We start from the raw sequence: 22,499 nt of genomic DNA, 5'->3' as shown, positions 1-22,499 counted from the left end.
AGCAATGCAAGTACGGTGTACTCCGTACTTGCGCCATGTATCGGGTGTACATGTAATTACAGCACACCTGCACCTATCCTACTTAGTATACAGTACAGCTACCTCAGTACTACGAGTACAATAGACGAGCAACGGAGTACACGGACGCTTGCTGCTCCCCGCCTGGGTCTTAGATTTAGATATAATACCTGCACATGCATACCTGGTATCTAGCTACTACCAAGGCATGTGATAGACGGCAAATAGCTAACAGTGACCAGCACACTGTCAAAGTTGATTTCGTTCGGCTACGTCGTACAAGGCGATTCGCTTCATTGCGAATTGTCTCGAAAATTCATCATGATAATAATGTGCACAGAATACAGCACATTACCACGACGCTCGTAAGTATACAAGCACAGTACTGTTGTATAAAGTACAGTTCAGTACCCCATACTGCACCTCCCGCACGCTTGAATACATACACCTACTGTACTTGCTTACTGTCCGAATGGTCGATCGTTGGTGCACAAAAGTGAATGTTTCGTTCAAGTCTGCACTTGCACATGTATCCATCAATGTGTCGTATTCTCCTTCCACAGTGGAGCTAACGGCCAGTGCGATCTACTTGCACGGAGTAAGTAATATCTCTGCCACATACCTGTAAGAATGTTATTCGGTGGGCACCAAATTAGGTTTGAAGCTAATAATAACGAGTTTGCGAACCGTTTCAGTGGGAGTTGGCGACTGTACAGCACTGTACTCACTAGTAAGTACTTGCTTGCTGTACGTATTGTATTGCTTAGTACTCCGTATTCCTACCAGTATGTGGATGAACTTGGGTGCAGCTACGCCTTAGTACAAGTACGCTCACCTGGCGTGCAGTACATCTGCTGAACTCGGTACCAGTACATGTATTCTTAGTGCACCTAGGTATTACTGATATACCGATACTGTCCACTTAGTACATTAACGGTCATGCTCTTACTGTGCATACCAGCCTCGCGAGGCAATTAAAACCGCGTGGCTTGCGTTCGCCGCCTGGCTGCATCTGACTGGATGCGTGTATTAATCGCAGGCAATTTCACGTCAGCATTTATCCGGCGAGGGGGGACGGACGCTACTCACCAACGGACTCGGCCCAAAGCTCCCATTCCCTATCGCATACTTAACTCCATACAATTATCCCGGCGATTTGGGACTTCCTCTCCAAGATGGACGGAAAGAGACATCCCAGCTCGTTTCAGCAGCTAGAGAAACTGGGCGAGGGTACATACGCTACAGTCAGTCTCTTCCGCCCCATCCCGGACTGCCAGCTGGCACAAGGCTAATCCGATGGTGATCTTGCCTAGGTCTTCAAAGGCAGAAACCGCCAGACAGGCGAGCTCGTGGCGTTGAAGGAAATCCACCTCGACTCGGAAGAAGGCACACCGTCGACAGCGATTCGTGAAATATCGCTTATGAAAGAGCTCAAGCACGAGAACATTGTCGCCCTGCACGATGTGATCCACACGGAGAACAAGCTCATGCTCGTTTTCGAGTTCATGGACGGGGATTTGAAGAGATACATGGACACAAACGGCGAGCGAGGAGCGCTCAAGCCGGCGACCATCAAGTCCTTCATGTACCAACTGCTCAAGGGCATCGACTTTTGCCACCAGAACCGAGTGCTGCACCGCGATCTGAAGCCACAAAATCTCCTCATCAACAGCAAGGGGCTGTTGAAGCTCGGGGACTTTGGACTGGCTCGCGCATTCGGCATACCTGTAAACACCTTTTCCAACGAGGTCGTGACCCTGTGGTACCGAGCCCCCGACGTCCTCCTGGGCAGCAGGACTTACAACACGAGCATCGACATTTGGTCTGCCGGCTGCATCATGGCCGAGATGTACACCGGAAGACCTTTGTTCCCCGGCACGACCAACGAGGACCAAATCGTGAGGATATTCCGAATCATGGGCACGCCGACGGAGCGCTCCTGGCCAGGCATTACGCAATTCCCCGAGTACAAGCCGAGCTTCCAGATGTACGCCACGCAAGACCTCCGCAACATCCTCCATGCCATCGACCCGACCGGCATCGACCTACTGCAGAGGATGCTTCAGCTGCGGCCCGAGCTTCGAATAAGTGCGCATGATGCGTTGCAGCATCCGTGGTTCAGCGACATTGTCATGCATCAGCAGCAGCAGCAGCAGCAGCAGCAGCAACCTTTGCACCCCCAAGCCAGGGCGTACCAGCAAGGTGTGCCGGCCCAAAATTTTGACACGTACTAGTGGTAGCTGTTGTTCATTTCGCGTCGGGGGGGGATTGACACTTGGTTTGGGGTACATGAGGCCGGAACGTACACGATTACACCTACAACTACACTCCACGCCACAATCGGCTTACGATTCTCTTATCCCGGGGGGTGTTCTTCACGGTTCGTGGGCGTCAAGGGAGTTGGGTTTGTGGATTTTTTGCAGGACGGGCGGGGAGGGTGACTTGCATTGCTTTAGCGACGTGCTTACTATTGCAGACGCAGACTCTTTATGGCAGACCTCCTGTACGGTCACGGCGATTGAGAAGAGAAAGAAAGGGCTTGGTTTAGATCAAGATGAAGCATACGAGGAAGGGTAGGAAGGCTAGCTACTGGGGTCCTCGCAACATCTCTCCTTCTACGTGTCTCCTAGATCCTATTGATTAGACTGCCATCTACCGGGCTCTTGAACCTACGTTTATTCGGCTCCTTGGACCAGGTTTCCGCCATGGCCGCCGTCTCATCCTCTTCTCGGGGAAAGCCGAGGCTTTGCCTCAACTTCTGAACCTCGTCTCGGACGGATTTTGCAACGTCGATCCGTAACTGCACCGCCTCGGGGTGCGTCCTCAGCTGCTCTTCGTCATAGCGGTCGGTCAGGCGTTTCCAGGCGGCGCGATGATGGCCGAACAGATGGGCAACAGATGCGGGCTCTCCAACCACGACCCTCACCCGTTTTCCCACTCGAGGAAGGAACCGTGGCCAGCCCCGTTCCTCGGGCACAATGTCCTGGGTACCGTGAATAAACATGGGGATGAATTGAGGGGCCGGGTCGGTTTCAAGAATGAGTCGCGAGATGCCCCATTTGAAGTACCGCAAGCTCCCGTCGACACCCTGGTGACAACAAGCCTCGGGAAAGACGTGGACCCAGGCGTGGTGATTCCCGGCACGTGCCACCGGCGATGGAAACGAGCTTGATCCGGCGGCGTCCGCAAGTGGCCCGGATGTCGTCCGAGGACCAGAGAGGAGTTGTATCGCTCGCGCCATGGTAGGCTGGTACAGGCCGCCCGATGGCGAGTACCACAAGCGGTGTGTGGGTAGGACTTGACCTAGGCTGAAGAACGTGGACAAGAAGCTTAAGGGGCGGTTAGCTGAACGAGGGTTTGACATGAGTGGGCGACGCGGACGGACCGGTTCTTGAAGCATATATCGTGGGCGCCGAGACCCCATCGCAGGTTTCGCACGTCGGTCGTGTAACGCAGGGGAAGAATCCCCCACATCAGCGGATCATCGAGCCTGCTCCTGCTTGTAAGCGCCATCATCCATCTCGCTGTGGCAGGTTCCCGACGGCAAGGGGACCCTTACACGCCAACGTGATTGCATACAGTCAGCAGGCCACACTCTCGACCTTGGGTCCGTCGCTGGTCGAGGACACCTGTGAGGTGGTCGAGCCCGGTGACCTCGACGTGATTGAGGCCGTAGAGGAAGCCCCTGGAGAGGGCTCCGACGGTCCCAATGACGGCCACCGAGGCGAGCCTCCATGGCAGACTCGGGCAGGCCGACCCTGGCGCGGGCGGTGCCGGGCCAGACATTGGCTTCCGGTCCGGCTTGTTGCGCAACTGGGGACGATGACGGTGTGAAGGACGGAGGATTGATACGAAGAAGGCAGGTACTTTACGACAGACCGAGACACCTAAGTGTACATGGTGAGTAATTACATGTAATTACATGTAATTCTCCGTACAAGTAAGGTATAATTATTGAGTATTACTTGGATTTGGTTGCAGCTGTGGAAGATACGACGGACGCGGCTGATTGGCACGAGAAGACTTGGCTGCCTATATATCCGTCGGCGCTGTACATGTACGTACGTACTACAAGTATTAATACAGTACATACTTGTAGTACGGAGTACTGTACGTAAGTACTTCATTAACGGAGTTGGTGCCCCCGTAATGTTCTTGTAAGTAGAGTACTTACGTGTACTGTAATACTACTAGGTAAGTATGCTGCAGTGAGTACACCCAGTGGTGCCATGGTACCACTATACTGTAAGTAGACCACTAAATACTCCTCCGTAAGTGCGACTACGTTAGGCCGAAGTACCTACTTAGTACTGTACACCTACGATACTGCTTACAGAAGGTCCCTGCATGTACTTGTACTTATGCCAATGGCGCACGACCAGCAAGACCTGCCTCCTCTACCTGGTGAAGCTGTCGAGAACCGTACGGGGAATTGGGTCAACCAGGCCTCGTCACTTCGCAACGGCAACCGGCCCTTTACATGAACGACAATTCACCCGAAAGGTTCCCATTCCCCCCACCGAGCTGCTTGTGCACGATTGACGAACGCCGACCACGGTGTTGATAGAGATGGCGCACAGTAAGTCGAACCTTGGGCCTATCGAGGTCAACACGAACCTGCTGGCTGATCTTCTCAGGCAAGCGAAACACCTCCCGCGCAGTCTTCACCTCACACGAGCGGGCACTGGCAAAGTCCAACTGGTCAACAGGCTCGGCACGCCTCAATCGCGATTCCTTCCTGCCCTTTGGCTCTTGTGGTCTCTGTCTCGGCATCGCCCGGGAGCCTGTCGCTTGCCTGCACGGCGATATCTTTTGCCACGAGTGCGCCCTCGCCAACCTCCTAGCGCAGAAGAGGGATATCAAGCGAACGGCCAGGGTTCGTCGCGACGCTCAGCAAGAGGCCGAGCGTATCAAGGCCGCAGAGCACGAGGAAGATTGCGAAAGAGTTGTCCGCGATTTCGAGACAAGTCAGGTCGGGCTGCCCACTACGAGCAAGCGAGGCAAGCCGGAGATTATCCCCGGAGAGCTGCCCTCGGATGCACTGGTCCTTCACCCTGGCGGCAAGAACAAATTTGCACTGGACGAAAAGGAGTTGAGTCGGATAGCCGATGAGGACAGGCTGAAGGCGCGACAGGCGATTGACGACGAGAAGGTTGTATTTCCCCCTTCACATCCCGGTGACTGATCCTCCTCGGCATTCTTCTGACCAGCATTCATCCGCAGCAATCCAAGCCGACGCTGCCGTCTTTCTGGACACCCTCTCTCACACCAAATGTTCAAACCAGCAAACTTCCCGTCACCTCCAAGTTGAAGAAGGTCGCGCCCGTCTGCCCTTCCTCTCCTGACGACAACCCCCATCCAATCTCGGCCCAAACGCTCGTCGTTCTTCATTTCAGCGAAGACCCTGAACCGTCTACCAAGGACAACCGCTGGGCATGCCCTTCCTGTCTGAGGGGACTGTCAAATTCATCAAACCCAGTGATGACGGAACGATGCGGTCATGTTTTGTGTTCGAATTGCGTCGACAGATTCCTACTTCCGCCCAAGAAAACTTCGGCCTCGCAGACGGCAATCCCTATCATGTGCTATGTATGTGACACACCGGTAACTGCCAGGTCGTCCAAGGCCACGAGAACCAGCCCTTCACTGCCCCCTGGTTTGATTCCTTTGAAGTCGGAAGGCACCGGGTTTTCTGCGCGAGGTTCGAGTACGGTGGAGAAATCCATCGTTGCCTTTCAGTGCTGAGGAGGCCTTCCGCTGGGTAACACCCCGGTACACACATACACCTGCGTGCGACAGGCCTCAGGTACAGAAGTCTTCTGGGATCCATCTACTTCGGTTTTCCTGCGCGACTTGGGGACTCGGCATCGAAACGGCCCATGACTTTTTGCTTGCTTCGGAGCATTGTGCTCTGGGCACAGCGCAGCTGCAGGGGCGCTCGATCGATCGGAGGTGAGGCAGAGAGGCACGCCCATTGGAGCATGGCCAAACCTGGTTATCGAAACTCGGAGAAGTTGGATTTGCCAGTCATCATTCATACGTCTCGGGAATCGTAGCGGATAGCAGCACCTACAAGCCAACCAGCTCCCGCAACGTCGTCGATCCACCACGCCTGTGTTCGCATGACGACCTGGTGGTGGATTCGTGGATGACCCAGAGCCGGCGTCTGCAGATGGGGCGTTAACGAAAGCAGGCAAGCTTCCTGCACATCATCGGGAGCGACGCGTTCATTCGCTCTGGCTGCTGTAGATGCAGAAGAGAATATTGTGCATGTCCGACCTAGTCACAAGTCCAGCCTTCCTACCGCCTGGGTTCGGCATGACGGCCATCGAAGCGTGATCAATGCCGGAATGAGGCTCCTGACAGCGCAGATGCAGAGTTTTGAGACTTGACGTGAGAAGATGGAGAACCAGGACGATTGCTGTCGAAATAGCCTGTCTACCGAACCAATGATGGATTATCGGAGTTCGTTAAGCTTGAGGCTACGCTGGATGACAATATAGCGTTCAGTTCTTACAATTCAATGACTGGATGGATGAGTTGACTGAGTTTGACTCCTCCCTTTACCCATGTTGACAGTCGATGGGAAACTATGACGTGTACACGCCTTGCTTGGTTGCCAACGTGTACATGCCATTCCAACGCCTTGACTTGGTTGCGGCACATGTTCATAGGACGCAAAAGGCTCAGCCGAATTACTGCTAATGTGCTAGCAACGTGGTTGATGGTGAATTCAGGATATCAGCATTCAGGCAATATCTGTATAATCAAGCCCTCAAAAACTTAGCCTACTGGGTGCCAGGTGCTTGCCCGGCACCAGATATGGGGTTCTCATCAACCTGATGATATACGCAGCCACATCCTGTGCTCCATCTCCATCCGTTCATCCCAGGAACACGGGAAAATTGCCCCCCAAGAACGGGTATCAAACCTCCAACGCCTCGCTTCCGTGTCGTAAGGAATATTTGCAAGCAACCCTGCACTGCAAGTCGTCGCTATAATCAGAACACAGCATGACGCCTCTCTCTATTATCCATGGCTCGTCACGGAAAGGGTCCGTTGCGGCGCAGGGTTGATGCCGAAACTTGCCGATCGCGCAGTCCCAGGGAAAGTCAAATTTCCGACATCTTCTCCCGGCGCGTCTTCGCCCCCTGTTAAGCCCGGATGGCCATCCGGAAGTCTCTGGGCTCCATAGCCGACGACTTGGAAAATATTGGCGCGGCCACCATTGGTGGCCATTTGCAACTGTTCGTGCAGTCGGGCCAACTGATACTGGCGCTTGATGGGCGAGAATACAGGCTGTGGGATGAGCGGTTGCGGGTTCCATTGGCTCAGCGCACCCATTACCGCACCGGTTTCTTCATCCGAGTCGACAGGCCCATTGTTGGCATCGTCTTCGTCCTCCACCGGAGCGTTCGCATCCAGGGCAGCCTCTGTATGGAGCTATCAGCCACCAATCGATGCGAAAGGGGATACACAACATCGTCCGAGCCTTACTCTGCTGCTTTGCTTGGTTTTTCTTCTGATACGCCGCCAGGAGCATGTCGTAGGGAAGCGATCGGCCAGCGACAGCACGCTTGGCTCCCATGGAGTGGCTCTTGCAAGTCAATGATCTGGCACACGGTTGACCGTTGGGCAAAATAACGCCGCACTGCCGCTCGACGTCGACAGGCCCTGTCAAGGTTCGTCAGAAGAGTCTCTCGGACGGACAAACCGCTCCATTCGACCATTCGGAACTTACCCTTTGGCTTCGTGACCTTGGCCTTGGGCTCATCCTTCTTCTTCTTCGCCTTGGGCCCCTTTTCCGGCTCACCCTCAGCTTTTCGTTTCTTAATCTTCTTGTCATCTTCCGCCTTCTTTCCAGTCGTCTTCTTATTCCCAACACTTCCCTTCTTATCATCGGTGTCGGTGTCATCATCTTTCCCGTCGCCGTTGTCCTCGTCTGCCCTCCGTGCTTGCTCCTCTCTGGCAGCCTCCTTGGCCCGCTCCCGTGCCTCTCGCGCCTCTTTCTTCCTCTGTGCCTTTTCCTTTTTCAACTTCAAGCATTGCGAAATATGCGCCTTGGCCGCGGTCTTGAGTATGCTCTTCTTGCAGTGCTTGCACTGTTGTAAATCAGGACTGTCCTCCAGCGGCCGTCCTGTCGCAAAAGTTTCGCGCGCCGTGTCATCTAGCTGGTTCACTACAGGACCCGGGGATGCATCGGCTGAGGTCGAGGGAGAACTGCCGTTTTTCTTCTTGTCATCTAACGAGGCAGAAAGACATTGAGCAAGGTTCCATCAAGGTATGAAGCGGCGCGCGTACCTTCCACAACACTCCCATCCCTCCAGTTTCCAGGTTTGCTGTACCTTGGTGGGGGTCTTTTCAGTTTAATGGTGCCAGATTTGATGTCTTTCCTGGATGCGACCTTGATCGTCTGCTCCAACTCCGGCGCCATCACAACGCTCGCTTTGTTTGCGGCGAGAGCCTATGTCGATTATATAAGTCCTCGCAGGCCAGTATCAGGCGTCACAGTGCGAAACAGTTTAAAACTCTCGAGGTTCGTGATTCCACGTGATGGGAGCCGAAGCAAGGAGACGTTGGTGGATCGATTGACGTTGTTTAGCGCGGAGGACGCCTAACCCGTCGCGGCATCCCAATGGGGTAGCGGAACAAGCTGTGAGTACATGCACATGTAAGCAGACGGCCAGGTATAAACAAAAACCCGAAACGCACTGATGCGTTCAATAGGAGCTGACGCTAATAATGGTCAGGAGACAACCATCACAAAAAAGGGGAGGATCACGTGCATTCCGCACAAGCGCCTAGGCTTACCAACTGCTCAATTGATAGATACTTCGTGAGCACGTAGGCACGAATCGGTAACCCAGGTGTAACAATTGACTATTATTACGACAGATATTCTGATGCTTAGCTCCATGGAAATAAAACAAGGATGATTGAAGAACAGACATGAATGAAATGCAAATAAGTAGGAGCGAGAAATGCAAAATAGAATTTTCAAAAAAAAAACGATGCCTGCAGGATTCGAACCTACGCGGGCGAACCCAACGCCTTGAGACTTGTATATAGTACTATTACTACTGTTAGTTATTTGATCACCTGAAAGATGTGCTCGAGACACTTACGCAGGGCGTCGCCTTAACCACTCGGCCAAAGCACCAGTTGTTATTGGCCTGTGGGTTTTTAGTTAGCTATTTATTGAGACGGGTGCTTGGGATAATTGATTATCAAAAATCAAAAAAAACGATGCCTGCAGGATTCGAACCTGCGCGGGCGAACCCAACGCCTTGAATACTTGTATAGTACTATTTCCACTGTTAGTTTAATTCATTGAGAGCTGTGTCGGAGACACTTACGCAGGGCGTCGCCTTAACCACTCGGCCAAAGCACCAATTGATTTGATGAACGCTGCAGAATCATTTTGCTTTATAAACTCAACAGCGTTCTCCAACGCAACGTATCTGCCACCAAATTCGATGGTCGCGCCGTTCCTCCAAACCTAGAGCGACCCCTGGTGCAAGGAAACTGACAGCCTCCATTATCCTGTCGGCATTATCCGGCTAAAAGTCTGCACTTGCTATTCTCCGCTCCAGCTCGTGTGCAGCTTGCAACTGTCCAGGTGGTGGCCAGGCAGTCATGTGCATCCCTGGTGTCATGTCTACCTTGGCAAGCCACATCTACTATCATTATACTATGCACGAGAATGTAAAGTATTTCCTGCTCAGCATTTGAAGGACTACACTCGTAATTGCGTCGGTGCCCGCGCTCACACTCACGTTGATCTGCTCGCATATGTGTGCTCCACCAATAGGACCAACGGGCCAGATCGGTCACCATTGGTTTTCTGTGAAATTAACTATCGATTATACATGGGGATCTGGCAACCAGAGAACTAGATCTTCATCTGCCGTGGCGAAGAAGTTGAAGCGAGGGTTAAATGCCACGACAGCCGCCGGCCTCTTGTCTGGCAGCGTACATGACGGCTCCATCATCTTGTTCTCTGGCGTTGGCCTCAGCGTGTCCCAAACTAACACATCCTGGCTGGATCTTCCGCTTATGACAAATCGTCCGTCGGGGGCAAAACAGCAGTCCCCGCTGCAATCCGCGTCGGTCGAGTTGGTGGCAGCGCCGCCGTTGATCGTGGTTGCCGCCTCGCCGGGCCGCCTGGTTCCCCCACCAGGCATGTGCAGATACGCCTTGAGATTTCCCTCAAAGGCGTCGAGCAAAAAGTGGCCGTTTCCTTTGGTCCCTACAAGGAGCGACTTGCCATCATTGGAGAACTCGAGCTTTGTCCATCCGTTGATGACGTGCTGCGGATCGATGCCGCGGCACTGTTCTACTACATCAACGGTCGCAAATGGGGCTTTGTCGTAATTTCGCGCGTCGTAGAGAAGAATCGTACCGCTGCCGGGGCAAGCGATGGCAAAGACGGTGCCCGATGGATCATACGCGGCAAGGGAAGGGTTGCGGAGCAGCAACTGTCCCTGCCAATGCTTGGTCTGGGTGTCCCAGAGGCGGACGGAGTTGTCTTGCGAGCACGAGATGAAATTGTCGGTGCCAGGATGAACGGCAAGGCAGGTAACGTTGTCGTCGTGACCCTCAAAGTATCGGATGAAAGAATTGTCGTGCGTAGCAAGATACCGTATGGCATCTAAGGGAGTCAGCGAGCCGCGCCCTTCGATCCATCACCCGCTGTTGGGAGCGGTGTAAAAGGTGCATTTGCTCACGGTTCTGTTTCGTGCTCGCGTATATTATACTGGAGCTGGTGTGTGTGAACTTGGCCAGCTTGACGCCGTACTTTTTACTCAGCAAACTCTTCTGATGCCGCCCTTCTCTGACGTTGTAAATCTGTATAGTTTCGTCGCTGGCCGACGTCATGAGGAGCTCCCCTGCGTCGTCGAAATCCATAGAAAGGACGTGAGGTTGGGGACGGCCGTCCTTGACATCGTCGCGACGCAGCAGCTGCCACCAAGTTTCAGCGGCTCGTTTCGTTTGCTTAGGGGCAGTACTGAAGTAATGAAGAAGCTACCTTTGTTGGACGAAACGTCGATATGACATCGCTGAGGTTTGACACGAGCGGGTTGCTGTTGAGCGTTCTGTTGATGTTGAGCGATGGTCCGTTCCGCTCCGAGCGATCGACGACGTCCATCGGAGCCAGAGGGCAAGGCGACCGCTCGAGGACGCGAAATGCCTCGCGCGAATGCACGTCAGGTCCTCATGCAGCAAGAGATGTCGCCGGTCGTTGCGGGAGCCGAGCGGGCGGAGCTAGATGTTGATGTGAGCTGGTGCTGGCTGTGATGGTGGTGACGAATGCAGTGTGGGTGGTGTCGTAGGACCAAGCGTCGTAATATTAGTTAGTGTACGGAACCGGCTTGGTTGTCGCATATGCTAGAAAAATATACTTACATACACCACCACACGGTACGTAAATGACCGCCAGAATACGCACCACGCCGACGCAAGCAATCTAGCAATTCCTTCTTTCATTTTAGCACTCTGACATAGCCGCAAGGTTGGTGGGAGCTGTGAGCATGGAACTATCCTTAATAATTGCCATTATTATCGTTTTTAGGACTAGTATTCTTTGCCTTTGGAGCATCCTACTGCCACCCCGAAGAGTATGAATGCACATCGTACGAGTGGCCATACGTCAATAGACACTGCCTGTAAAATACCTACTTGGCAGGGAACTGGCAGCAAATGTTCCAGTGGTTATTTTTTTATCGTCGGAAGGGTTGTAGCTCAAGTGGTTGGTCAGAGTTGGGCACAATTGCTCCTGTCGATGCCGCATTAGAAACTGTTGGTTTTGTTCCAAGTAGTACTCTGACAGGCAATGCCCTCAACACAAACAAGACTCGGCTCTTGTCGCAAGACTACTGGTGGTACAAGTCACCAGCTGTTCGGGGCATGCAGTTCTGATACAGCAAGCTCTCTGCCGTCAATTCTACAACCTAATATGATCCTGCCGCTATCATCGGTGCAGCCTTATCTTTTGGGCATGTTGGCGCTGTTGACGGTGTAGCGGGGTCCCAGTATCCAGTATTACAGCAGTGTTATTGCAGTAACTAAAGTGCTTTTGCAGGCAGACCAGGCTCAGCTTTCGGCAACTAACAATGCTAGTAACAAACCCACTGCCCCCGCCCTCCCTTGATGACCTCATCAACCACAGCAATCATTACCCTACCCTGTACTGAACATTTGATGGCTAATATTTGCTGCGAGGGCAGGCCACAAGGGTGACAAGCGTTGGTGGGCGTGATAACTAATTAATATCTTGATACAATCACATCCAGCTTTTTGCCCGAAAGGCGGGTCTGGTGCTATAGGCGCTGTCGTGTGGCATCATAGTGATGGCCTCGAAGTATCGTCCTGGATGTTGCTTCAGCAACGGCAGGATATCAGTCTATCCACACATGGGTATCTCCGACGGATAGCGACCTACGACAGCGCGAGCACAGACATGTATATGCCCACCTGACCTTGAACACCGAGTGATGACACTCGATATACGATAGCTTCGTCGCTTCCTGGGTTCGGCCTGGCCCCGGAAAGGCATCATTGGCAACTTTGACAAGTCCTGACGATCCACATGTTGTGCAGGTTATTTCAGGGCCCTGGCGGAAGCATGGGCCGACGCTTTATACAATCCAGAGGTGAATCAGGAAGCCTTTTCTCGACTTTACTAACTTTGCCTGCACCCCTACCAAAGCACGTACATGGCGAAGCCACGTTCCAAGCTCACGCCACTGCCACCGACACATGTACACGTCCCAAATGAACGGACATCATGTGCTGGAAATTGGGCTGAATTTACAGAGTACTCTGCAATGTTTCATCTCTATGCTTGAAACTACAGTAGTCCCTCACCATTGAATCGCCCACACTTACATGTACCTACATGTCGGTACCCCTTATAGCCGAATCACCTGACACCGACTCTGAATTCCGTCAAAGACGCACGTATTGTCAATAGGGATGTACTGTTTCGTGATAATCTTGATCATTTCCTGAGCCACCATGCCCCCGGTGAAGGCCGAAATGGTGTGGAGCTCCCCGCCAGCGGCCCTTGACACCTCAGCGGCCACCTCTGCCACCCTCTCGTTGCCCAGCAGGACTGGAGCACGTCGAACAATGGAGGAAACAATGTCCGATGCCGAGGCTGCCGAGCCATGTGAAGTTGCGACGAGGGCAAGATAGAGAGGGACCAGTGATCTTGGCATGTCTGGGCCGCCGCTGGCTGCCATTTCGTCCTTCTCGAGCTCTTTCTCTACCCGGCACAACGTCAATATTAGCGCCGACACAGCGTGAAGGCAGATCAAGATGCAATGGGTCGTTTATAAGCCTCACCGACAATATGCTCGAGGCATGGGTCCCGGATCTCCACCGGGTTGACCAATTTGAGAAACTTGGCGTTTTTGCAAAATATCTCGACCTCTTCAAGCCCGATTTGACCCCCCCCAGGTATGGTCCGAGCCACAGCCAAGACCTCACAGGCGTCTTGTCGAGCCTTTTCCTTGTATATGGTCTGGAGGTCGACATAAACGTTTGATTGGGCTTTCATGTCCGGCAGACCACCCGGCAAAGGAAGTTGTTGGTGCTCATGGTAGAATTGCTGAACTGCTTGGGAAATCACCCAGAAGTTGGACCTAAGGTTCTGCAAAACGACCCAACGTCAGACTGACCTGTCCGACGATCAGGTGAGATCCACGAGCCCACCGCCGTCAATTGACATACCTCGTCCCCATGGCGGTAGTTGAACACCTGGCGCAAGGAGTTTGGCAGGGATGGCGGAGTAACATGTTGCATGACAGCAGCGATGGCCTGCTCAAAGTTTTCCTCTCCACCTTCAGGGTTGTCCCTCCGCATGGCGTCCGAGACCGACTTACGGAACGCAATCTTGTCTGCGTAGCTCGACGGATATGCTCCACCATGGGCCTGCTTCCACAGAGCAAGATAGTGCAGCAGGATGGCAACAAGAGGCAAGTGGCCATGCTCATGATTGTCAAGCTTTTCCATGTTTTTCGTCAAGTTGTGTGAAAATGCAGAAAGCTTCGGCCATGGGCTGAGAAGCCGGAGATCCGTGCTCGCCGTCTCGTCCGGATGCGTCTCCACGACGGGAACAGTGCCGGCGAAGGACACGTTGAAGAATGAGTAAAAGCCGACGGAGTGGACAGACACCAGGGGCGTGCCATGCTCGCGTGCGTATGATTGAAGGAGGGCGATCTGGTCCGCGGCCAAGGGGAGTGTGTAGAGGATGACTGTGAAGGCATCTGACGACTCGAGCAGCTGCTGGAGATGCAATGGACCACGAGACTCAGCTTGTTCCTGTTCCAAGCATTAGCTTTTTCGCTACCATGAAGGTGGGGGCGAGACGCCAAGTTGAGGACGGCGACGATTCCCACCTTGGTTCTTGGATACCAGTCGCCCACCACTTCCGGGTTTAGCTCCCGTAAAAGTTGGGTGCAGCATTCGGCCCGCGACTTGCCGCAGCAGGATTCGTCGAGGAAGAAGTTGACACCGAGGTCGGCATCACATACGATTGCCGCATCTGCGATGGTGAACCGTCCGATGCCTGCAATGATATCCTCGGTTGAGCTCGGGAAGCTTGCGTAGGGGTGTTGGTTGGGGAGGGCGCACCAGGAAGGACAAGGTTCTTGAGTGCCTCGACGCCTACCGTGCCGGACCCAGAGTTGACGAGGAGAATATTGGCGGACTCGAGAGCGGCTTGCCCAGAATTGGCCCAGAGCCTCAGCTGGCGGTCATACTTGCGCTCCTTGTCGGAAGGGTTGTGCAGTAGGTCTACGTCAGGCTCTGCCTGGGCCACGACCCCGGTCATGATGGAGTGTTTGCCCTATCAGAAGTTAGCCCAACCGTTGAAATATTGCTTGCCATCTGCACATGGTATTGGCAGGCACTGGCTTCGGAGTACAGTGAGCCGAAGAGGTGTAGCCTTTTGATGCCTAGGTCTTGGTGGAGTTGCGGGGCGACGGCAGTTTTGTTTGTCTCGCATCCAAAAGGGCGTACGGAGCAGGATCCATCTACTTACTTCTTCTATTTTGTTGTCCGGGGACACTCACACAGCTATATGCGGGCAGTGGAAAGGAGAGCTGATGTCTGCAAGGGCCCCCTGGACAGAGTCTCGCCGAATGAATGATTGTGGAATGGGAGCTCCGGCTTAGATTCGACTGGCCTGCAAGGTGGTGTCGTTGCAAAGCAGCTGCCCGTCCTCGACGCTTTCGTGACAAGGCAGGTAGTAGCTGAGGCAGGCGTTAGGAGACATGCAGTTGAGTTTTGTGAAATAAAGATTGACCTGCCCAATGGATTGGGAACAGAGCCTTACCAGTTGTCGTGAATTGATTCAGGGTGATGATCGTCATGGCGTACCCCTCTATACGAGTAGTTGTAAGTACAGTACGGAGTACCATCGTAAAAGTAGAGTGTACTTGTGCTTATGTACTTGGCACCTCAATATTATGGCCAAAATGCCATGGCGAAGGAGTGTACTGTACATGTTCAACTACACCTGTACTCTGTCTACTACAGTACATACGTACAACTACTAGGTACTACTTACCTAACTACCTACCTATTACAGTACACTGTACCACTGTACATGCAGTTGCCTAATTGCTCTAATTACCACCAGTTGATTAAAGCTCAAGCATGTACTCCGTATATATTGAGACGATACAATCGGTTCTTGGAAAGAGTAACGCCTACATTGCATGGCTGGATTTTGCCTTTGTATCCTCCAAGCTAGGTACTGTAGGCTGATGCCTCCTCTGCTCCGCAGACTACAAGGATCTACATGTCCATGTGCAGTTACTGTCGGTGTTTGAATGACATTTCAGCAGTAATATTAGTACAAAAGGCTACGGAGTACGGAGTATTACTAACAGCAGACCTCTGGCAGCATTTGGGTGGGGTCCGTCAAAGATGTGTCCAATTATGAATGCTCTGAGAATAGTTGGCATTTAGCTTGGTCGGACTCGCTCCATTTATTCCATGGAACTTCCTCGTCGCTCTCCTCGCCCCCCTCCTCCTTCGGCGTTCCATTCAATTCATTGAAGAATTAATCGCAATCGCTTCTCCTCGCATTCCCGAAGCCTTTCCTCAGACTGCCATCGAACCCTCGGCCAAGTCTGTCACATGTTCCTCCGTGCTCAATTACCAGGGGAGGTCAACCTTTTCCTCCGTCGTCATGGCCGGCAATGGCCAGTCGAGATGGGCCGATACCGAGGAAGATGTTGAACTTAAGGCGAGGCTCAGGAGAGAGAAAGAAGAGAAGCGACGGAACAAAGCGTTGAAGGGGCACCAGCTCAGGAGAGACGATTCACGCGCAGCCCATGTAGCCTTGCCATGCAGCAGCAGCAGTGATGCCCAATGTGAAGAAGGCAACGCTGGCCGAGATGCAAAGCGACGTAAAATCCCCCCCCAGCCGCAGCCGGCCGAAGGACGCGATAGAGATGGACAGGAGAATTCTTCCGTGGGCAAGAAGCAGAACCCGGCCGCGAACATGCTTCGGTTCGAGGCCGGCAGCTGGAGCACGAGCCGAAAGGTCGAACTCTACGAGAAGCTCAACGACATCGAGGAGGGCACCTATGGATGGGTCGCACGGGCAACGAGCAAGGCCACGGGCAAGATCGTGGCCCTCAAACGGTTGAAGACCGAGCCGCACGATAGCGCAGGCCTCCCCGTGACTGGTCTCCGGGAGATTCAAATCCTGAAAGACTGCCACCACCCGAACGTTGTTGGCCTGGAAGAAGTCGTTGTTGGGGCGAATTCATCGGCGCTAGACAGGTGAGGTCCAACCCTGCTCTCGGTTCTTTTGCTTCCCAGCCATGTGCTGACTGATTGATTCATGCTTGCCCTCAGCTCCATATACCTCGTCCTCGAATTTGTCGAGCACGACCTGAAAGGTATTCTCGAGGACATGCCCGAACCCTTCCTCGCGTCCGAAATCAAGAGGCTCCTTCTCCAACTCAGTTCGGGCGTTTCCTATCTTCACGACAAATGGATTCTCCACCGAGACCTCAAGACGTCCAACCTCCTTCTCAACAACCGCGGCCAGCTCAAGATTGCGGATTTTGGCATGGCTCGATACGTCGGCGATCCTCTGCCCACCAAGCTCACCCAGCTCGTCGTCACGCTCTGGTATCGCGCTCCCGAGCTACTCCTCGGTGCGAGGGAGTATGGGCCGGCCATCGACATGTGGAGCATCGGCTGCATATTCGGTGAACTGATTACCCGAGAGCCGCTGCTGCAAGGGGGCAACGAAATGACTCAATTGACCAAGATCATCGAGCTCTGCGGCATACCCAGCGAAACCTCGTGGCCCGGATTTCGGAAACTACCGAACGCGCGCAACCTTTCGCTGCCGCCGACGGCCTTGTCGGCAACCTCTCTCGTCCGCGCTCGGTTTCCTGGCATGACCAACGCCGGCGCCAACCTGCTTGGCGATCTCCTTTCCCTCGACCCGAGCCGGCGCCCTTCGGCAAAGGAGATGCTTCAGCATGAATATTTCCACCAAGACCCGAAGCCGAAACCGGAGAGCCTATTCCCCACCTTTCCAAGCAAGGCGGGCCAGGAGCGCAGGAAGCGACCTGAGCCGCATGCGCCGGCCAGAGGCCAGACAGCCACCGCCTTGAGCAACCTGGATTTGAGCATCTTCCAGGGCAGAGAAAACGAGGAGCGAGGCGCAGGGTTCGTGTTGCATATGCTGTAGCGAGTTTGTTGCCGTTGCTCAAGTCGCTTGCCGTGGTGGAGGGGGATGGCCGGGGCGGTAGACACCAGGGCCGTACCCCGTTATCCAGAGGCCATTTTCATCGACATGACGGGCCGGCGAGCGCTGCGCATGGATATAGGACCTAATTTGGTATGGAATATTATATTAATATTCTGAAGGAAATGGTGAGCATAATCACGCCCGATAGATGGAGGAGCATTCAAATATATCCAACGCCCGAGCCAAACGAACAAGATCCAAAAAAACCCCCCCCCAAGGAATCCAAGACGTAGCCAAGCAGTTTTTATCCGCACCCACGACTGCCACAGCCGGTATCGGGTCAATCTGACGGACGCAACGCCTCCACGCACGGCCCACGATTATAGCGTCGACAAGTTTCATCTCCACGCGTGATTCTGTAAGAATCCTCCTCCGCCGCGAAAGCGACAGCGGCAGCGTCAACCAATTCCGGCAGCAGAGAACAACATGGCCAGCCGGTCAAGGCAAGCCGAGGCCGACAACAAACCAGGTAAAGGCTGTGAGGGAGAGGAGACTCATGGTCAGGGCAAGACGGACAGCCTCGTGGCCGGGCAGAGAGGAGGCGGCGCTGCAGACGCCGGGACACTTCCACTCCGAAAAGGGCTGATAAGGCCGGGCCGAGTAGAGACCGAATCGGAAGCCAGACCAGGTGCCCAGGTAACCAGGCTCGGGCCTGTCGGTTATTTCGGCGTCGGAAGCCTTGATGATGAGGGTATACATGTCGGTCCTGAGAGGATTCTCCGCAGAGCCAGCCTGCAGCCTGGTGTCCCAAACATAGTTGACCGAGGTTGCGAAAGACATGTTGGAGGCAATGGTCACCACGCCAGCCTGGGTGCAGCTGACGAGGATGTCGACGGCGGTTGGCGTGCCGAGCAACGAGGTGTAATTCCAGCTCCAAGTGACATAGTCGCTGATCTTGTAAAGAGGAGTCGGCTGGGTCATGATGGCCGGGCTCAGCATGCTGACGCCGCCAGCCGGTGCGTCGGGGGCAAATGTGGTTCGGGGTCCGCCGCCGTCGCCGCTCTTGTCCGCGCCCGTCTCTTTCGTGTCCTTTGAGGAGCCGGTCTCCTTGACGTCGCCCGACTTGGTAGGCTCAGCCGTGTTGAGGTCGCGCGCCGTTCCTTTCGTCGGCTGGACCGTCTTGGCCGCCGCCGAGGCGGTGCGCGTCGCTGGAGAATCGTAAGCACGAGAGGAAACAGGGTTGGGCATGGCCGATGGCATACCGGTTGCGTCGACGGCGTCGTCGTTGTTGGCACGGACAACCAGGGAGTCCAGCCTAGGCAACCAGCCTGGCCAGGCCGACGCGGACACGATGGGCGTCATGGACGAGAGGCACAGGGCCAACGGCACCATGTACTGGGCGGGACGCATGGCGATGGTTGTCGTGTCGGCTCGCAATCGTGATCAAGGAACGGTGAGTGCCCAAGGCAATAGCTGGGCGATGGATGCTTTTCGGGTGGACGATTGTCGAATGTCGTGGGCGATTGCTCTACGTCGTCGTCGGGGAGGGACTCGTGGAAAAGGGGAAATGACGCCGGCCGAGCGGGACGCGGGTGAGGCGCGATGCTCCGATCTAAACAATCATACGAACCGCAGCGGCAACTTGGTCGGAAGTGGGAGTAAGTGAGCGGGAGCAGGAGAAGGGTCTTTGAAGCGTAAAACGAGGGTATTTTAGGACAGGATACGATACGACGGTCGAGTAGCGAGAGACGTGCGACGGGCAAATGGGGTCACCCAGCGGCTGTATCGAGGATCTCTCCGTGATATGGTCCAGGTCAGGGGAGGGAGAAAACCGGGCGGCCAGAAGACTTTCGGGCGAGGTGGGAGGGAACAACCGGTAGGAACGGGGACCTATGGGGGGGGGGGGGGTGGATGGCGAACGAGCTTACGAGTGGGTGGGTGCATTGGTTGTGTTAGACCTGATGGGGTATAGGTTCGGCCGACTGCATTGTCGCCTGGTCGGGTACGAAATAGGTACTTTTACGGGAGAAATTGCTTCTCATGCCACTGTTTGCCAGGCCCTCAGGAACCTACTAACCTAGTACTTACCTGCCCGTACGAACACTACTAGGTATTACCAGATCATACCGCCACTACCTGTAAGGAGTACCGCCAACTTTGTATCCATGTACCGTGCGTGGGTACTGTACTGTATTTTCATGTACTGATGTAAGTACATGTACTTACTCCGTACTGAAGGTGTAGAAATAGTAGCACAGTATTACTCCGTACGCCGTATATCACTGAACAAGCACTTACAGTACAGTACTGTACAGTAATACTTGTATGTACTCCGTAGGCTGAGCTCGACATCGTCCATCATGGGGGATGCGAGGTTGCACCGAATGGCGGGCCAATGCACCAGCCCTCGTATCCGTTTGTCACTGTGGCGGCCAGCACTTCTCGTCCGACGAACCGGACGCCCTTGTACTGATACATGTCGGAGCACTCGATACATTGCAGGAGGTGCACTTGCCTACCAGTGCCCAGCGCGTAGATTTGAAGGCCATCACAGTACCTAGTTGGTATTACTGTTATGCTAGTACCTGGGCAGGCATGTGCAAGTACACCTACATGTGCTGTATTACTCCGTACGGAGCACAAGTAAGTAAGTATCAAGTATGGGCACATTTCGCATCGATACCAGCACGTATCGCGCATTCGTACACTTGTCCTGTCCTTACGTACTTGCAAGTACTTGTACGGCAATGAACCGGCGCCGCACACCTTTCGGTGGACAAGCCAAGCATCTTAGTGTGCTTAGCCATCGATACGAAAAGGTGGTGAATCATGACTGGAACTTGCATTCACCTGATTTCGCGTCTCCTCGCCTTTTTCATCTGTTTATTCCAACGCTCAAGAGGAGGACAACATTTCGTGACAATCAGCAGGCTACTTGATCGCTATTCGTGTGCAAGTATATTTTCAAAAAGGCTTCCTGAATTTTCACAGGTTGGTTGTCCTCGGGCATAGGACCAGATGTCCGCAGTATGACACGCGCCCGTACTGTAGAGGCATGCGCATGCTTGCACAAATGTCTGGAATCTTGGTGCCCAGATTAGCAGGTTAGTGCCTAACCGCCGCCATGCCTTGGCGCTGTCTGGTACCTAATCGATCGAGGTGTACCGGTAATACGGGCTGCACCCACCACACGTCTGGAGTTCAACAAGTACATTGGCGTACATGTACAGTAAACACGTACTGACATACCATGCAACATGCGCCCACGTTCACCTGCTTTCCGTGCCGTAGAGTGCATGCCTGTGTCTGGATGGTGCGCACTTCCTTACGAGTAATACCACATGCAATATTCATTGGGGATATCATTGCATCCATACGGAGTATTAATGTCATATGCTCCGCATGCAAAGCAAGGACTGTACAACCATGACTAGAAAGTACGTGTATTCACTTGAGGTAGTACAAGTATGTAGGTGTTGGTCGCAGTAAGTGCACAGAGAACTTGTACGGCGATTGCATGTGTACAATTAAGAATGTGTAGTTGCAAGTACTTGAAGCCATCATGGTAGTAGTTGCATGTACTGTAGCCTTTAGCAGGGCACTAGGTAGGTACCTAATTGTACTTGCTGTAGTTTACATGGGCGTGCCTCATAAATAAACGTACTGTAAGTGTGTACATGTAAGTGGTACGAGGCACAGTGTGGGTAGGCACCTCGGTAGGTGTGACTGACTGATGGCTGCGAGATTGCATCCCAGCTACGGCTACCAACAAATTCATGGTAAACCCTGCCCACCACCTGTGATGCAGAGGACTACTGAATACAACTATACAGTAGCCTGCACAGAATACTGTGCTGTAAATCGTGGTTCTCGGCTTTGTTCGTTCCAACGGGAACGGAACTGCACAGTAAGCACGCAGTGCATGTACAACTATTACAAAGTACGGAGTAATGCTTGTTGTTAGTACACCTAGTTGAACAACTATTACTCTAAGTACATACGGAGTACAGAGTACTGACTTACAGTACAGGTAGGTACCTAAGTACGAAGTACATGCATGACATGTACAGTACTTGTATCCAAGTACCTACGTGGCACCTGAACCAAGGCTCGTTCTAAAATTAGCCATCGGGAATGGTCATAATACTTGTTACGCTGTACTGTACATACAGTACTTGCCCTCGGTACGAATTAGACATTAAAAATTGAACGGAGCGTTTTAATAATTCATACCGTCTTATCTAAATGTGCCATAGGGATCGATGACGGGCATCTTGGGAACGTGCGTAAGCCTCGCCCTTTCCAGTGGCTACCTTTTCATCGTCTCTCCCCTTTGCTTTTTCCCGAATTTCATCATTGCTCGGTGGGAAACCCGGGTTGTTGGTGGGACCTCCATTCGAGGCGCAGCATCGCTCTCAGCGAGCTTTCTCCGCCGTCGTACCATACTTATTTATACATGACTCTCGCACGCAACCGACAGTGCCGGCCCGTAAGCCATACTGGTGCAAGGCGCGAGACGTGGACCCGCCTCCGTAGAATGACATCAATGAGCATCCTTCGTGCTCTTCATGACACCCGCTCAATCGGAATCTGAGCCGACAGAAATAATCCGCTAGATCTCGCTTCACACTAGCCATGCTGGCGAATCGAATCACGTCGTCTTTCCGACATCCGTCTTCAGCTGACGGACGACAGACAATGGCAAGGGGACGCAGCTACGAAGCAGTGCACGGCACACGTGCTGGCGAGCCCGGAC

The 22,499-nt window shown here is 53.5% G+C and overlaps 9 protein-coding genes and 2 non-coding genes across 11 annotated transcripts; 3 read left to right on the top strand and 8 right to left on the bottom strand.

Moving 5' to 3' along the window:
* Positions 1-1,193: 1,193 nt before the first annotated feature.
* DCS_06536 (negative regulator of the PHO system) lies at positions 1,194-2,252 on the top strand (the record flags this gene model as incomplete). The annotated part of the gene is made up of 2 exons (XM_040803824.1): positions 1,194-1,262; positions 1,332-2,252. The coding sequence occupies 2 exons, from the start codon at positions 1,194-1,196 to the stop codon at positions 2,250-2,252; spliced, it is 990 nt and encodes a 329-aa protein (XP_040653928.1).
* A 392-nt stretch (positions 2,253-2,644) lies between these two features.
* On the bottom strand, positions 2,645-3,442 carry DCS_06535 (tafazzin; the record flags this gene model as incomplete). The annotated part of the gene is made up of 1 exon (XM_040803823.1): positions 2,645-3,442. One exon carries the CDS (start codon positions 3,440-3,442, stop codon positions 2,645-2,647), a length of 798 nt encoding a protein of 265 aa, XP_040653927.1.
* A 131-nt stretch (positions 3,443-3,573) lies between these two features.
* DCS_06534 (uncharacterized protein) lies at positions 3,574-3,804 on the bottom strand (the record flags this gene model as incomplete). Its single annotated transcript, XM_040803822.1, has 1 exon — positions 3,574-3,804. The coding sequence occupies one exon, from the start codon at positions 3,802-3,804 to the stop codon at positions 3,574-3,576; it is 231 nt and encodes a 76-aa protein (XP_040653926.1).
* A 581-nt stretch (positions 3,805-4,385) lies between these two features.
* Positions 4,386-5,203, top strand: DCS_06533 (uncharacterized protein; the record flags this gene model as incomplete). The annotated part of the gene is made up of 3 exons (XM_040803821.1): positions 4,386-4,440; positions 4,586-4,597; positions 4,656-5,203. 3 exons carry the CDS (start codon positions 4,386-4,388, stop codon positions 5,201-5,203), a joined length of 615 nt encoding a protein of 204 aa, XP_040653925.1.
* Positions 5,204-7,047: 1,844 nt separating this feature from the next.
* Positions 7,048-8,452, bottom strand: DCS_06532 (SAGA-associated factor 73; the record flags this gene model as incomplete). The annotated part of the gene is made up of 4 exons (XM_040803820.1): positions 7,048-7,451; positions 7,516-7,692; positions 7,760-8,260; positions 8,320-8,452. The coding sequence occupies 4 exons, from the start codon at positions 8,450-8,452 to the stop codon at positions 7,048-7,050; spliced, it is 1,215 nt and encodes a 404-aa protein (XP_040653924.1).
* A 575-nt stretch (positions 8,453-9,027) lies between these two features.
* DCS_t82 lies at positions 9,028-9,178 on the bottom strand. Its single transcript has one exon. It is a non-coding gene; the product is annotated as a tRNA-Arg (tRNA).
* Positions 9,179-9,262: 84 nt separating this feature from the next.
* Positions 9,263-9,409, bottom strand: DCS_t81. The gene has a single exon. It is a non-coding gene; the product is annotated as a tRNA-Arg (tRNA).
* A 472-nt stretch (positions 9,410-9,881) lies between these two features.
* On the bottom strand, positions 9,882-11,167 carry DCS_06531 (WD repeat containing protein 82; the record flags this gene model as incomplete). The annotated part of the gene is made up of 3 exons (XM_040803819.1): positions 9,882-10,669; positions 10,746-10,980; positions 11,048-11,167. 3 exons carry the CDS (start codon positions 11,165-11,167, stop codon positions 9,882-9,884), a joined length of 1,143 nt encoding a protein of 380 aa, XP_040653923.1.
* A 1,661-nt stretch (positions 11,168-12,828) lies between these two features.
* DCS_06530 (NEDD8-activating enzyme E1 regulatory subunit) lies at positions 12,829-14,854 on the bottom strand (the record flags this gene model as incomplete). The annotated part of the gene is made up of 7 exons (XM_040803818.1): positions 12,829-12,856; positions 12,907-12,912; positions 12,979-13,285; positions 13,366-13,672; positions 13,753-14,343; positions 14,421-14,590; positions 14,656-14,854. The coding sequence occupies 7 exons, from the start codon at positions 14,852-14,854 to the stop codon at positions 12,829-12,831; spliced, it is 1,608 nt and encodes a 535-aa protein (XP_040653922.1).
* An 827-nt stretch (positions 14,855-15,681) lies between these two features.
* DCS_06529 (cyclin-dependent kinase G-1) lies at positions 15,682-17,743 on the top strand (the record flags this gene model as incomplete). The annotated part of the gene is made up of 3 exons (XM_040803817.1): positions 15,682-15,783; positions 15,986-16,818; positions 16,894-17,743. 3 exons carry the CDS (start codon positions 15,682-15,684, stop codon positions 17,741-17,743), a joined length of 1,785 nt encoding a protein of 594 aa, XP_040653921.1.
* Positions 17,744-18,241: 498 nt separating this feature from the next.
* On the bottom strand, positions 18,242-19,153 carry DCS_06528 (uncharacterized protein; the record flags this gene model as incomplete). Its single annotated transcript, XM_040803816.1, has 1 exon — positions 18,242-19,153. One exon carries the CDS (start codon positions 19,151-19,153, stop codon positions 18,242-18,244), a length of 912 nt encoding a protein of 303 aa, XP_040653920.1.
* Between the last annotated feature and the right edge of the window lie 3,346 nt (positions 19,154-22,499).

The sequence above is a fragment of the Drechmeria coniospora genome, chromosome 03, assembly GCF_001625195.1.
Source record: "Drechmeria coniospora strain ARSEF 6962 chromosome 03, whole genome shotgun sequence".
NCBI classification, from domain to species: Eukaryota; Fungi; Ascomycota; class Sordariomycetes; order Hypocreales; family Ophiocordycipitaceae; genus Drechmeria; species Drechmeria coniospora.
Note: the sequence above shows the minus strand (reverse complement) of the source record. Positions and strands in the feature narration are given on the sequence as shown.